The sequence below is a fragment of the Ursus maritimus genome, unplaced genomic scaffold (assembly GCF_017311325.1).
Source record: "Ursus maritimus isolate PB19 unplaced genomic scaffold, ASM1731132v1 scaffold_3, whole genome shotgun sequence".
In the NCBI taxonomy this organism is placed as follows: Eukaryota; Metazoa; Chordata; class Mammalia; order Carnivora; family Ursidae; genus Ursus; species Ursus maritimus.
The window spans coordinates 31,769,406-31,786,119 of NW_024425563.1; the positions used below are offsets into that span (position 1 = coordinate 31,769,406).

The 16,714-nt window shown below is 37.9% G+C and overlaps 1 protein-coding gene across 1 annotated transcript in view; it reads right to left on the minus strand.

The window, feature by feature from the left end:
- Window positions 1–9,812: 9,812 nt before the first annotated feature.
- Window positions 9,813–16,714, minus strand: part of CFTR (CF transmembrane conductance regulator) — a gene marked incomplete at its 5' end in the record, with an annotated part of 136,113 nt that continues 129,211 nt past the window's right edge. The window contains 3 exons of the mRNA XM_008705799.1: window positions 9,813–10,208; window positions 11,415–11,520; window positions 12,142–12,314. Coding sequence (XP_008704021.1) covers window positions 10,008–10,208; window positions 11,415–11,520; window positions 12,142–12,314 — 480 coding nt within the window. The remainder of the gene's footprint in view (window positions 10,209–11,414; window positions 11,521–12,141; window positions 12,315–16,714) is intronic.

Here is a 16,714-nt window from a genome sequence, read left to right on the forward strand (position 1 = left end):
CTCCTACTACATCATGTATGACTTTGAATAAATATTACAAAGGATACTAAAAGGCAAAAAAACATACTTCGAGGAGATTAAATAAGCATCAGGACTACAGGCAGATATGACAGAAATGTTGAAATTATCAGACCAGGAATGCATAAAAACTATGATTAATATCCTAAAGGCGCTAATAAAAAAAAGAACACAAGATAGAAGAAAAAGTAGATAATGTAAGCAGATAAGTGGAAATTCTTTTTTTTTTTTTTTAAAGATTTTATTTATTTATTTAACAGAGATAGAGACAGCCAGTGAGAGAGGGAACACAAGCAGGGGGGGTGGGAGAGGAAGAAGCAGGCTCATAGCAGAGGAGCCTGATGTGGGGCTCAAACCCAGAACGCCGGGATCACGCCCTGAGCCGAAGGCAGACGCTTAACCGCTGTGCCACCCAGCCGCCCCAGTGGAAATTCTAATAAAGAATCAAAAAGAATTGCTGAAGATCAAAAACACTGTAACAGAAACGAAGAACGTCTTTGACGAGCTCGTTGGTAGGTGGAACATGGCTGAATCCCTGAGTTTGAGGACATGACAATAGAAACCTCCAAACTGAAAAGCATAGAAAAAATAGACTGGAAAAATATAACTGGGAATATCCAAGAACTGTGGATAATTACAAGTGTAATACACCTGGAACTGGAATACAGAAGAAGAAAGAGAGAAAGAAACAAAAGAAATATTTGAGGCAATAATGACTGAGAACTTCCCTAAATTAATGTCAAAACCTAAACCGCAGGTCCAGGAAGCTCAGTGAACACCAAACAGGATAAATGCCAAAAAACCCCACCCCACACCTAGGCATATTCAAAGTGCAGAAAACCAATTAAAAAAAAAAACAAACTTGAAAGATGCCAGAGGAAAAAACACTTAACCTGTGAGGAGAAAAAAATAAGAATTACTCCTCAGAAACCATGCAGGCAAGAAGAGTGGAGTGAAATACTTAAAGTATTGAGAGAAAAAAAAACAAAACCATCAACCTAGAATTCTGTAAAACTATCCTACAAAAGTAAAGCAGAAATAAAGACAGTCACACAAACAAAAATTGGGAGAATTTGTAGCCAGTACACCTACCTTGAAAGAAATGTTAAAAGAAGTTCTTCAGAGAGAAGGAAAATTATTTAGGCCAGAAACTCAGATCTACATTAAAAAAGGAAGAACATCAGAGAATGAATAAGTAAAGGTAAAATAAAAACTTTTACTTATTCTTTATTTTGTTTTCCAAATGAAAGATCTCACATATTTATTACTGAATCGACCTAACTGGTGCAGAAACAAAGTAACAGAAAAATCATTTTTCTGATAAAACATGTCTATTGTTCAAGTACAGTGATATTTACAGAGTGATATGATACAAGCAAGTGACCTTCATGCAACATAAATACTTATACCGTCTCATGTGTGATTCCTTACAGACCAAGGCTTTGGTTCTTCTCCAATGTCTCTTGTTGGAGTTGTACCTGATTTTGTTACCAGTTTTCATCCAAATCCACTGGGGGAATGGGACAATTCTGTTTTTGTTTCTTGGCCAGGAATCACTTGATCCTGAAAATCTTGGGAGAAGGCACGGTGAGGAACAGTCAACTGCACATGTCACGATGGTGGAGAGAAGGACAGCTTATTTTTCTTGTTCTTAATTGATCAAAAAATTACAGCCTGGGAGTGCCTGGGTGGCTCAGTCAGTTAAGCATCTGACTTGATTTCAGCTCAGGTCATGATCTCAGGGTCCTGAGATTGAGCTCACTTTGGGCCCCATGCTGGCCACGGAGCCTGCTTGGGATTCTTTCTCTTCCTCTCCCTCTGCCCCTCCACCCTGCTCACGGTCTCTCTCTCTCAAAAAAATTATAGGCTGCTCAACAAGTAGTAACAACAATGTATTTGATTACATATACTACGTATATAAACATGCTTATGTATAAATGAAATGAAATTAATGACAGCAATGATACAGGGAACAAGAAAGAGGAATTAGTAATATTTTGTTTTCCTGAGGTGTTTGTATTACCAATGCAGTGGTATAGTGTTATTAAAGGGGACTCGGATTAGTTGTAAACACATATTGCAAATTTCAAAATGACCACTTAAAAAAAAAAAAGTACAATTGATATGCTAAGAAAGAAAAAATGGAATCATACAAAATCCTCAAAGCCACAAAGGGAAGAAAAAGTGAGAATGTCAAAAATAGCCAATAGAAAATAGTAAAAAAATACAGTAGCTATTAATTGAACTATATCAATAATCATTACACATTTTAATGGTCTAGAAACACTGACTAAAAGATAGAGGTTGTCAGAGGGAAAAAAAAATAAGACCCAATTATATGTTATCTATAAGAAACCTACTTTTAATATAAAGAAACATGGATTAAAAATAAAAGCATGAAGAAAGTTATAGCAGGGTAACTTACTCATTAACGCACGTGTGCCCAACAATGGCAGCACATAAAAATACACAAAGCAAAAACTGATGGAACTTAAAGAGAAACTGAAATAGATGAATCTACTATTACAGATGGAGACTTTAGTACCCCTCCAAAGTAAATAAAAGATTCAGCAGACAGAAAATCAGTGCGGGCATGGTAGAACTTAATAGTACCATTAATCAACTAGATACAATTGATATCTATAGAATACTTCATCCAACAACAACAAAATACAAACTCTTCTCAACCTCACATGGAAAATTCACTATGTTAGATCCCATCGTGAACCATAAAACACCTTAACAAATTTGAAAGAAAAGAAATTACATGTTGTCAGACCACAATGGAATTAAACTGGAAATCAACAACAACGAAAAAAGCTGGAAAATCCCAGAATACTTTGAGATTAAACATTACATTTCTAAATAACATATGAGTCAAGAAACCTCAACATAGATGAATAATATCTTTTTTTTTTAACTTTTTTTTTTTAAAGGTTTTATTTATTTACTTGACAGAGATAGACAGCCAGCGAGAGAGGGAACACAAGCAGGGGGAGTGGGAGAGGAAGAAGCAGGCTCATAGCAGAGGAGCCTGATGTGGGGCTCGATCCCATAACGCCAGGATCATGCCCTGAGCCAAAGGCAGATGCTTAACGACTGCACCACCCAGGCGCCCCCATAGATGAATAATATCTTGAAATGTATAAACATAAAATACAACTTATCAAAATTTGTGGCATGAAGCAAAAGTAGTGCTTAGGTGGAAATTTACAGCATTGAATGAATATATTAGAGAAGAAGAAAGATCTAAACTTAATTATCTAAGCTTCCACCTTAGAAAACTAAAAAAGGAGAGCATATTAAATCTAAATTAGGTGGAAGAAAGAAAATAATTAAAGTAAAACAGATTAATGAAATTGAAAATAGGAGATCAATAAAGTAAATCAACAAAACAAAAAACTGGTTCTTTGTAAAGATCAATTAAGTAGATAGGCCTCTAGCCAGGCTAACTACAAAAATAACAGAGAGGACATAAATCACTAATATCAGAAGTGAAAGAGGGGAAATCACTACTGATCCCATGGACATTAAAAGGATAATAAAAGAATATTATGGAAAACTCTATGCCCATACATTTGATAACCTAGATGAAATGGACCAATTCCTTGAAAGATATAATCTGCTAAAACATGAAAACAATAATCAATCTGGGGGGCGCCTGGGTGGCGCAGTCATTAGGCGTCTGCCTTCGGCTCAGGGTGTGATCCCGGCATTCTGGGATTGAGCCCCACATCAGGCTTCTCCACTAGGAGCCTGCTTCTTCCTCTCCTACTCCCCCTGCTTGTGTTCCCTCTCTCGCTGGCTGTCTCTCTCTGTCAAATAAATAAACAAAATCTTAAAAAAAAAAAAGAATCATCAATCTGAATAAGTCTATTAAAGATATTGAAATGATAATTAATAACTTTCTTTTATTAACGTTTATTTGTTTGAGAGAGAGAGAGAGAGAAGGAGAGTTGTGAATGGGTGAAGGAGCAGAGGGACAGAGAAAGAATCCTCAAGCAGACTCCCCACTGATTGCAGAGCCTGACATGGGGCTTAATCCCAGGACCCTGAGATCATGACCTGAGCTGAAATCAAGAGTCGGACCCTCAGCCGACTGAGCCACCCAGGTGCCCCAATAATTAATTATTTTCTGAAACAAAAAGCACCAGGCCCAGATGAGTTCACTGGTGAATTCTACCAAATATTTAAGGATGAAATTCTATCAGTTCTCTACAATTTCTTTCAGAAGATAGAAGCAGAGGGGATAATTTCTAAGTCATTTTTTGAAACCATCATTACCCTAATCCTTAAATGAACAAAGAAAACTATAGATCATTATCTCTCATAAACATAGATGCAAAATGTTCAACAAAATATTAGCAAGTTTAATCCATGACCAAGTGGGACTTATCCTAGGTATGCAAGGCTGGTTCAGCATTTGACAATCAATTAATGTAATCAGGGTGCCTGAGTGGCATAGTTAGTTAAGCATCCAACTCTTGGGTTTCAGCTCAGGTTGTGATGTTGGGGTCATGAGACTAAGCCCCCCGTTGGGCTCCATGCTCAGTGTGGAGTCTGCTTGAGACTGTCTCGCCCTTTCCCTCTGCCCCTCCCCACCCCCTGCACTCTTTCTCTAAAATAAATAATTTTTTTAAGAAAATAAATTAATGTAATCTATCAAAATTACAGGCTAAATAAGAAAAAAACCACGTGATTATATCCATAGATACAGAAGAAGCATTTGACAAAATCCAACACCAATTCCTGATAAAAACCCTCAGCAATGTAAGAATAGAGGGGAATGTCCTCAACTTGATAAAGAACATCCACAAAAACCCTACAGCCAACATACTTAATGGTGAGAAACAGCTTTCCCAGTAAGATCAAGAACAAGTCAAAGATGTCCCCTCTCACCATTGCTTTCAGCATCCTACTGGAAGTCCTAACTATGGAACAAGACAAAAAAAGGAAATAAAAGGTACACAGATTGGGGACCCTGAGTGGCTCAGTTGGTTAAGTGTCTGACTCTTGATTTCAGCTCAGGTCATGATCTCAGGTTCTTGAGATCAGAGCTCCACGTTGGGGTCCACACTCAGGGGGAAGTCTGCTTGGGATTCCCTCTCTCCTTTTGCCCCTCCCCACTCCATGCTGGCTCACATTCTCTTCAAATACATAAATCTAAAAAAATAAAAATTAAAAAATATATACAGATTGGAAAGGAAGAAATAAAACTGTCTTTCCTCACAGAAGACATGATCATATATGTAGAAAATTCAAAAGAATTGAAAAAAAAACCCTCTTGAAACTATTAAGTGATTATATAGCAAGGATGCAGGATACAAGGTTAATATACAAAATTCAATCACTTTCCTATTTCTAGCAATAAACAAGTGGAATTAGAAATTAAAATCACATTGCCAGTTATATTAGCAGCCCTCCAAAAATGAAATAGTTACAAATCTACCAAAATATACATAAAATCTATATATGAGAAAAACTATAATAAACTTTGATGAAAATTTTGATGAATAATATCTAAAAAGAACTAAATAAGGAGAGATCCATGTTCATGGGTAGGAAGACTCCATATTGTCATGTAGGAAGACTCCATATTGTCATATTGTCAAGTTGTTGTTCTTCCCAAATTGATTTATAGTTTCAACACAATCCCAATCAAAATCCCAGCAAGTTATTTTGTGGATATCAACAAACTGATTCTAAAGTTTACAGAGAAAAAATAAAGACCTAGAATACCTAACCAATAATGAAGAAGAATGAAGTCCAAGAACTGACACTACCCAATTTCAAGATATTCTATCAAAGCTACAGTAATCAAGAATATAGTACTGGCAAAAGAATACACAAGTAGTTCTGTGGAACAGAGCAGCGAGCCCAGAACTAGACCCACATAAATATGATCAACTTACCTGTGACTATGAGGGAAGGCAATACAATAGAGAAAAGTGTTTTCACCAATGGTGCTGGAACACCTAGACATCTTCATGCTAAGAAATGAATAGACACAGAACTTACACTCTTCACAAAAATTAATTCAAAATGGATCGCAGACCCAAATGTAAAATGCAGAACTGTAAAACTTGTAGAAGACAACATAGTAAAAAACCTGATGACCTTGGGCATGATGATGACTTTTTAGATACAACACCAGAGGTACAATCGGTGAAAGAAAACTTGATAAGCTGGACTCCATTTAAATTTAAAACTCCTGCTCTGCAAAAGACAATGTCAAGAGAATAAAAAGACAAGCCACAGACTAGGAGAAAATATTTGTAAAAGACACATCCGAGAAGGGACTATTATCCAAAATACACAAAGTACTCTTCAAACTCACCAATAACAAAACAAACAACCCAATTGAAAGATGCACAGAAGACCAGAACAGAAACCCCACCAAAGAAGATATATAAGTGGGAAATTAGCATATGAAAAGACACTCGACAGCATGTGTCATAGGGGAAATGCAGACTAAAACAATGAGATACCACTATACATCTACACTAGAATGGTCAAATTCCCAAACACTGACAATGCAAAGTGCCTGGGAAATAGGAACTCTCCTTTACTGCTGGTGAAAATGCAAAATAGGACAGCCACTCTGGAAGACAGTGTAATGGTTTCTTAACAAAACTAAACATACTCTTACCATAAGACTCCTGGTATTTACCCAAAGGAGTTGAAAACTTACATCCACACAAAAACCTGCGCAAGGATGTTTACAGCAGCTTTATTCATAATTGCCAAAACTTGGAAGCAACCAAGACATCCTTCAGTAGGCACATCCAGGTAATGGAATATTATTCTGCACTAAAATGAAATGAGATATCAAGCCATGAAAAGACATGGCTCCATGTCTTAAAGAGGAAATTTAAATGCATATTACTAAGAGAAGCCCATCTGAAGATACTGTATGATTCCAACTATATGGCATTCTAGAAAAGGCAAAACTACAGAAACAGTAAAAAGGTCAGTTGTTACCTGGGGGTAGGGAGAAGGAGCCGATGAATAGGGGTTTGCCAAAAGTGAACATTAATGTAAACCATGGAGTTTGGGTGATAACGATATATTGACTATAAAAAATGTACCCCTCTAGTGTGGAATGTTGACGGGGGGAGGTTGTATATATGGGGGTGCAAGGAGTTTATTCGGACTCTGTACCTTTTGCTCTATTTTGCTGTGAACTAAAAACTGCACTAAAATATAACGTATACTAATTAAAAAAAAAAATTAGAATGATTAGAATAGAGCATGCTCTGAGACTGCCCTCTTGGGGTCATGTGTGAAAACAAACCTCTCCAAATAAGGAAAGACAAGGTTGGAGGACTTGGTAGGGGTCTACTTTCTATCTACCACACCCTGGCCCCTGCATCTGACATGAAGAAACTCTGCAAGGAAGAAAGGGGAACCTAGGAAGCCTCATCAGTTAAACACACGGACTTAAACAAAGAGAAACCACTCAGCTTCCAGGAATACTACTTCCCTTGATGAGATTTGCTCATGGAAGAGCTATCAGATAGCTACCACTATTTGAAAAGGCTTTCAAATACATAAATGGACCCTTGCAGAATATACATCTTTTGTATTCTATTAGTCTCAACTTTAAAACAAAATAACCTCAAATGTGTCCAAAGGCATGAAAGCGGGGAACACAAAAAGGTATTTGTACACCCCTGTTCATAAAAGCGTTATTCAACATAGTCAAAAGGTGAAAGCAACTAAAGTTGACAAGTGAATAAACACAATGTGGTCCATACATGCAGTGGAATACTCAGCTTTAGAAAGTAAGGAAACTGACATATGCTGCAAGATGATGAACTGTGAAGACATGATAAGTGAGAAAAGCCAGTTGCAAAAGAACAAACATTCTATGATTTCACTCACATGAGATACTTAGAGTCGTCACATTCATAGAGACAAAAGGTGGAATGGAGCAAGTTTGCCTAGGATTGGGAGGAGGGAAAAAGGGAAGTTTTTGTTGAATGGCTTCCGTTTCAGTTTTGCAAGATGAAAAAAGTTCTGTGGAGGGATGGTAAGGATGACTGTACCACAATGGGAATGTATGGAAGCCGACAGAATGGTACACTCAAAAATGCTAAATTTTAGGTAATGTATCTTTTACCACAATTTTTAAAAAGAAATTATTTTTTAAGAGCATCTTAATTTTTTAAAGACTTTTTAATTTATTTATTTGAGAGAGAGAGAGAGCATGAGTGAGGGGCAGAGGGAGAAGCAGACTCCCCGCTGAGCAGGGAGCCCAATGGAGGTCTTGATCCCAGGACCCTGGGATCATGACTTGAGCTGAAGGCAGACACTTAACCGACTGAGCCACCCAGGTGCCCCTAAGAGCATCTTAATTTATGTGGAATTCTCAAGAAGCTGTATTTAAAGAAATGATTCGTGTTTTGTGTTCCAAGACCCTTAAAGGCTGAAGTAAGAGATCAAAGAGACATGATTAATGAACACATCTGAAGACAGCGAAGTTTCACACAAATATATGGATTTTATTGGCACATGATATTTTCTTACAGTAATAAATAGAATGCAATCTCAACAGTTAGTTTGGAGTTGGGAAGGCATGTGTCTTTGATAGGAGCGGTCAGATTTTGTGGTACGATTTTCTAAGAGGGAGCCTGTGCGCTGGCAGGGATCATACAGATGTGCAAATCTTTGTGAGCCCCAATGCTTCTCTCTACACCATCAAGGTAATTCATAACCCCTGGTCAATAGCCCCCCAGTCCTTTTTCCTTCAGTTTTAACATATCATAAAAATAGCTAGTGCCATAAAAAGCCAACATTTCAAATATAAAATTCTTTTAATACAAATATAATTCATAATATAATCATCTTAAAATACAGCCATTTATATGTGTTTGAAATATTAAAATAAATATTTCCTAGAGAAAATTTTATTTGCATCACAAACTTTTAAACAGAAGCATATAAAATGAATTGATTGACTCTTTCCTGTGTCTCCCATTAACTGATTATCTGTCCCCGCTCAGTCTACACAGTAGGAAATGCCTAGAGCGAGCCTGAAACTGCACATTACTCTATGTATACCTATATCTTTGGATTTCATGTACATCTACCCGTAGCGCCCACAGCCTATCTGCTTACATACTCTTTTCCCAGAGTTTCTGGGGGTAAGAAGGATTTCTTGCGCCAATTTGCATTAAGCATTTTTTTTTCTAGCCATCCTTCTGTTCAAAGGTCTTATGAGCCTGTTACTTTCTGGAAGCTGGGGAAAGTCATGTCAACTTCTGCATCGAGGGAATTATCCTGTCCCCCACGTGGGACTGTAACAGCCCTCTTCCTGGGTATGGGATGTATTCTAATTGTCTGAATTGTTTGGATTTTTGGTAAAGCAGTGAGTGGTATTAACACAGATTTCCCAGATCAGGAAGTTCTCTCTCCTGATACCTAGATGTTATATGGTATGTATTTAGACGAGCTGACTTGTGACTTTTGCAGCATGCTAATACTTGCTTCAAATCAGAACAGTCTGCGTAATAGACGATAGAGTTGTGTTTTTAAATATCTTGGGAAGAGTAGAGGCAAAGGGATATAAACTTACATAAACCACTAAAGTTTCCAACTATCTTTACTTAATCATATCTCTAACTAGTAGGATTACAGTTGTCCTCCAACAATACACATTAGCAAGCCTCACTACACAGTAAGTTGAACGATTACGCTGGCTGACGTGGGCAGCCACCTTTCCAATTACTACCAAAAGGAAAAAGTTTTCAGGAAGATCTGGCTTGCAAACACAAGTGGTAAATCTTCAAGGATGTGAAGTACCTTTCACACAATTTGACCACTGCCAGGAAGCCATGTATCCAGACCCATCCGAGCGTCCTTCTTTCCTCTTATCAAAATTCTCCCTTTTAAAAATAAACATTACTCATCCTTGTTTTCTGAAGCAGAAACTGTGTTCTCCTCCAATTTCATACGCGATCATCCGGTGCCAGTATTTGTAGCGCCCTCTAGAGCCTTGTTTCTTGCACCTCTTCCTCTGTCTCCTCCTTCAGAGCAGCGATCTTGGATCGAGACCTGTGCTTGCTGGAGCTCCGGTGTGGGAGGAACCGCAGCCGGTCCGAGGGGCTGATGGCCTGCCGGAAGAGGCTCTTCTCGCTCAGCAGCTTCTGGATGGAATCGTACTGCCGCACCTTGCTCTCCTCTATGACCTAGGGAAGTGGCCATTAGTGAGGTCTCGGACAGAAGGCGGGGTGGACGAGAGCAAGGACAGAAACTCGCAGAGGCTCAGAGGAAGAGAAAAGCCAAAAAGAAAACAAGGTGTCCAGAGGCTGGCGGTCTGAACAGTCAGATATCTCATTTCACTGCGGAGTCCTCTTGCTTTACGGAGCTTAGCCATTTGGGAAATTAGCTATAATTTTCTACTTAGCAGCTGGAAGAGTTTTGTTTGTTTGTTTGAATTGGTATAGTACTGAGCAATATGCTTCTTCAGAGAACTTTAAAGGAACTAACATTGCTTGGTAAGCCAGAAAGATCTTTGATAGATCCTCACATACGACCTTAAAAATGAACGTAAATTCACAGCATGATAAAGACTTGAGCCTCTTCAACAGGAGGCTTGAAGCTCAACAACTCCACATGGGTCAGGACGTGCCTGAGTTGAACATGCCTCCTTCACTTGTTCAAGTGGAGCAAACCTGAGGCCAGACGATAGAAGGGCTTTCCCCAATCTCCTGAACCTGGCCACAGCAGGGCAAGGGGCTCTGGGCTGGCCCCCTAATTTGTCACTTGAAGCTTATTGGTAATAACAACCCTTCAGTAAGAAAAGCATTTACTTCCAGGAGCCTCAAAGGCCTTGACAGAAATGACGCACTACATCATCCTCAGAACTTCCTTGTGACTAAACCCCAGGGAATTTGTAAACATCACTTGAAAGAATCTGTGACAGTTTTGAAAGCACAATAAGAAGGTGGATGGGAAAGGCACTTACCTGAGCTCCAAATAATGACTAGAAGAATGAAATGAGTCTTTCAAACTATTGCATTAAAACCACACATCGGATTGCAAGACAATGCAGGCCTGTGCTGGACCCCATCCAAGGGAGATTAGTTATTAAAAGCATCAGGACTTAGACTTTATTATGACTTGATCCCCAAATAAAGGATTCGAATGTATAGATGTTTCAATTTATTAATGTAACTTAATAACATGCTGCTATTTGAGATTTACTGGATTCCGACCTCACCTCAGAGCTCAAATTTGTGCAGCTATTTTGAGCACAGCTGGATGGCTGTGTGACACTTATTTTAAGGAAGAACTTGCACATTGTTGTGTTGTGATTTGCAGGAACTCCTGTATAAGATATGGTTAACAAGATTTAAAGGAGAAATGAGATCTTAGGCAAATTATAAGCTCACCAAAAATCGCTGACATTCCAACATAGCTTCTATCCTGTGTTCAGAGAGGATTACTGTGCAATCTGCAAATGCTTGTTTTAGGGTTCTTCGAATGATTTGGTATGTTCTAGAAAAGAAAGAAAATACCACATGTAACATCACAGAATGTCAATAATCTGCCTTTAACCTTGATGACATACCTACTGTCCTATCAATTTAGTTCTTTGAATTACTTATCTTTTTTAAAATACTTTTATTACTATAGTGCTGATACAGAGTTGGCCACAATCAGCTTTCCAACCATGGGGTAGATTCTAAGTTTCCATAAATGAACAGGACAGATATGTTGAAGAAAATTTCATGAGTACATTTTATTCTCATGTGGAATCACGAATGGTTCTTTTGTGCTATAAAAATTTCTTATCGTATAAATGGCATAGAAAGGAAAATCATAAGAATCAGGTTATGCCTATGTAACTAAATATTTCATCATGTGTTGACAAGGGGGAGAGTTTGTATGAAATTCCAAAATTACACTCAGAAGAGCATGCAGGGCTCTTATACCAGGAAATAAGCACTTGTGTTCATGTCAAATAGTAACTTTTCCACTGGGCAATCATTTCATATCTGGGGGCGGGGGGCACTCCTCCACTTGCAGACATGCCTAATGGGAATTTGTGTCAATATGAAGTAGGCGTCAAAGTTCTGCTCCCGTTGTGTTATTAATAGTAGGAATTCTGAAACTCACATTGGATCCAAATGAGCACTGGGTTCATCAAGCAGCAAGATCTTTGCTTTACTGAGAACAGATCTGGCCAAGCACATCAACTGCTTGTGGCCGTGGCTTAGGACGTAACCCCCATCCACCAGGACAAAATCGAGCTTCCCAGGAAACTGCTCTATCACAGATTTGAGTCCAACCTGCAGAAAAGAAAGAGGGGGAAAACATGGTGCTTAAAAGGGCAATTTAGATACCACAAGGTTAAAGACACTCGAGAGGCTGAAAGTTTAAATTTCACATCAACAACCCACCGCTCCTGCCATTTGGGTTTGATTTAACAAAAGTCTACGTATAATCTCGGCAGCTCTAAAGAATACGCCTAAGCCTTGTTTCAGCTCTGTCCTTCACTCAGGAAGTTTTCAGTGAGTGCTTTTCTGTGCCAGGTGCTCCACACAGGGATCAAAAAAATGATAAATGGTACATGGCCCCTGCAAGGCTCAGGATTTATAAAGACATACACTAATAATCACAACACAATTGAACACATGCTAGAAAAGATAATATGTATAAAATGCAGTTATTTGCTATATCACAACAGATTCCTATATTCTACCTTCCATTCCCTACTCTGTCATAATAGAACATGAAAGGTAGCAGAAAAGAATCAATGGGGAGCTTCTTCAATTCATAAAAACTTTTTTTTAAAGAAATTGATGAAACTATGAAGTAAAAAGGAAGAATTAAAATAGTGGTATATAATTAAGGGATTTAAAGGTGCTTAGATCTTGAGGTGGAATATGAGAGTTGTGTTAAGGCTTATTTTTTTTAAGCTAGATAGGAAATAGTAAGGTGAAAATGTGAACAAGATATAGAAACAAATTTTTTCAAAATAAGACAAAAATGATGAAAGCTTGGCTCTTATCACTTATTCAGATAAGTGTGCATAAATTCTTATTTTTTGCCAAATATTCCCGAGAGTTTGAGGGCCAAAGAGATACATGGATCACTGTCCCTGCTCTTGGAGAATCTGGGATTTAGTATTAGGAAGGAAGATATAATACTAATTGTATTACAGGCAGAATGGGATACTGGCTTTAGAAAAGACTCCTGACTTCAGTGATGAATTTATAGATGGCCCATATCACCATGTTTGATCAGCAAATTCTAACTGTGTGCCCGTGACAGTATTGCAGGTGATACTTCTTTCCTTGACTGGGCTCTCATTAAAGTAATCTCACTTTGTGAAAATTCATTACTTTTGAAAAGAGTTTCTGAGAAGGTAGGGAATGCGAACATATTAATTAGACAAGGGGGATTACTCTGGTGTATCCTGGAAAACTCAACTGTAAAACTACTTTCATATCCAAGGATCCGAGAATATGAATAAAGACGCTGTGTAGGAGTCAGAGGACCTGTGTTCTTTCTTTCCATCTTCATCTTTTTGTTTTTTCTTGGTTTCAGCCTGTGAACCTCAGCAGTCTCTCCCATCACTTACCTCCGGGCTCTCCTTTAGCTATTAATCTGTATCTACCCCCTTTGTAGAAATCTCAGAAAAATTAGTGTGTGTCTGTTGCCTCCACTGCCTCACAACAGGGAACATTTTTTCCTTCTTTGAACGTCTATTCCTTGACTTATGAGAAGCTACATACTCTATGACCACGTATTATCATGCGTGGGCAGCTCTCCCTTTTCCTGTCCCTTGAATATTAGTCTTCCTCACCCCTAACTCTCCAAATTCTCCTTCTGAGAACTCATCCATTCTTAGGGTATAGATGACCACTAATAAGCTAATGATTTTTCAAATCTTTATGTCTAGCCCTGGCCATATTCCAAATACTTCTTAAATTCTTCTCCGAGCTAGCCCCATTGCGGCGGCCATGATTATCCCTTCAGCTTCACACTGTAAATCCCAAGTGGTCGATTTGTCAATTGACCACACAAACACCCCAGGGATCCTTCTAAAATACAGGTTTGACCACCTCATTTCTCTGTTTGAAATCTCTTCCTGACAGAATAAAACTGAGCTCTCTCATGTGACATAAACAGCATCCAGAATCGAGTCTTCTCCACCCTTCATTCCAGCAGCACCAAACAGATTATAGTTCCTTATACACCGTGACGTACCCTTCTGAATATTCTGGATCATCCTAGTCAGGCACCTAGCCATGGTAGTATTTGTGTAAGTTTCCCCTGTTAGACTACTTCTTGAGGGTAAAAACATATGCTCTTTAGCTCTATGCCCCTAGTGACAATACCGCGTGCTGTCAGCCTCGACATTCCTTCATTTGTTCAAGTATGTACTGAGCCCCTAAAATACTGGCCAAAAAAACCAAAACAAAACAAAAAACCAAACATGGTTTTGATGAACACAAAAATGAATCTAAACTTAAGAATGACAGGGTGCCTGGGTGGCTCGGGTCGTTAAGCATCCACCTTCAGTTCGGGTCATGATCCCGGGGTCCTGGGATGGAGTCCCGCATCAGGCTCCCTGCTCAGCGGGGAGCCTGCTTCTCCCTCTTCTCCCTACCTGTGCTCTCTCTCACTATCTCTGTCTCTCTCTCTTCCAAATAAATAAATAAATCTTAAAAAAAAAAAAAAGAATGACAAATGATAAGTGAACAAGTGCTGATTTTGTTCTGCCAATATAGAGTGCCATCTAAGACAATCCACTTCCCCTGTTCGTGTGCTTTCTTTTTCTCATCTTTAAGACTTCATAAAATCCCTTAAAAATAGAAGTATAAAATTAGAAGTTCCTTAACACTGGTAAGGATTTTTTAAAAAAAACTTTAAAGTCAAAGTAACCATCAGGAAAAGTACAGATTAGATGGATGTTAACAAGGCTTATCACGGTGATCGTTTCACATTGTATACAATTATCGAATCATTACGTTCTATGCTTGAAACTAATGCAGTGTTATATGTCAGTTATACTTCAGTTAAAAAAATAAAAGTACTGGTTAAAGATTGGGGTTCTGAAGTCAAACAGAAGTGGCTTCGCATCTGCACTTCTCCACTCATTTGCTGATGGTATCAGGTGTGTTACTGTAAGTCTCATTTACCACACTTGAAAAAAACGGGGAAAATTAATAGTATGTACTTCAAAGGACTATACCACAGATTAAGTGAGATAATTTCTGGAAAGAGGTTGCCACACAGCGAGGCAAGGTAAGTACCTAATCCATCCTAACTACTAGAACTTGGGAAATCCCAAGGGCAGGGGCCAGGTCCTGACACTACCCTGGTATGACAAGATTTGTAAGATTTTGGGTTCACAAGTTGCCTTGGGAAGTACATTAGCAGGAAGTACTGCAACATTATTCATTTACATCACACCTCTAAAAACGAGGTTGAGAAATTGGTGAAAATGTAGTGACATATACAGTAGTCTTCCTCAATCTCCACACCAATCATACATTCCTTTCCCAAGCCATCTTGCTGTATTATATTTTGTTTGTGTGCTTTCCCAAATGAAGCTACTTCTTAAGTAAATAATTAAGTACTTAAATATTTATCACCGTCAATATTTGGAGAACAAAATTATTAAAAATAAATGACAGTGAGACAGACCAATCTAGAGTCTATTCGGCAACATTCCTATCTCACTGTTTTACTCACTATCAAGTACAGTAAAAAAAAAAAAAATCAAATCACATTCACCAGAGAGAGATCAACAGGAGTTAGTAAAGCTGTAAGTTTTGAAGTAAGTGAACATTTGACAAGTTTAATTACCTATTTTCCATCAGATACTGTGGTAGGTTTTGGAGAGAAAATAGGAAGCAAGACAGACTAATAATTGTTTTCGAAAAGATACAAAGTTATTACCATAACTCTAGGTGTAACCAACTTTATGTGTTGGAAGAATGGTTTAAATTAGCCTAAAGATTATTTGAATGTAAATGACTGCTCAGTCATGCATTCTTTAATAGGCTCTTAATGAGGGTTTATTAAATTCTAGGTACTATGGCAGACCAGGGATTCAAAGATGAATAACACTAGGCCCTGCCTTGCAGAAATTCATGGACCAGGTGGGGAGAAAAATAATAAGTGAGAAATTACTGTTCAAAGTGCTGTGAGGAAAAAAAAAAGATTTAAAAGGTAATTACCACAGAGATAATTTAATTTAGTAATTTAGTAGAATTCTTTATATGTTAATATATATACATTAATATATCCATATATATTCCTGATATAATGTTATTGATATATATCACAAATTATTTTTCAGTAGATTTAAAATAAATACAAATTTTAGCTTATCTCTGTCCAAGCAAAGTAAATTAAAATTTACTAGAATCCAAACATTTCTAATTAGTTTTATTCCAACTTGGCCTGAAAAATAAATAAAAGCATCAACAGTTTACGGATATAAAAACTTTACAACAAAAGAATTTGCCACTTTTATGCAGTGGAGCTGAAAAGTCCTATATTTACAAGGAAAAGATTTTGTTTCGTGACATCAAACTAAAAAAAAAATGTACTCCAGTCTGTAAGGGACCAGACATTTTCTTCAAAATGTTGACTCTGCTATTGCCACACTCTGGAATGTCATTATGAAGCAAGAGTTTGCTCTTGTGACATGAAAACATGGTGGGGGGGGGGG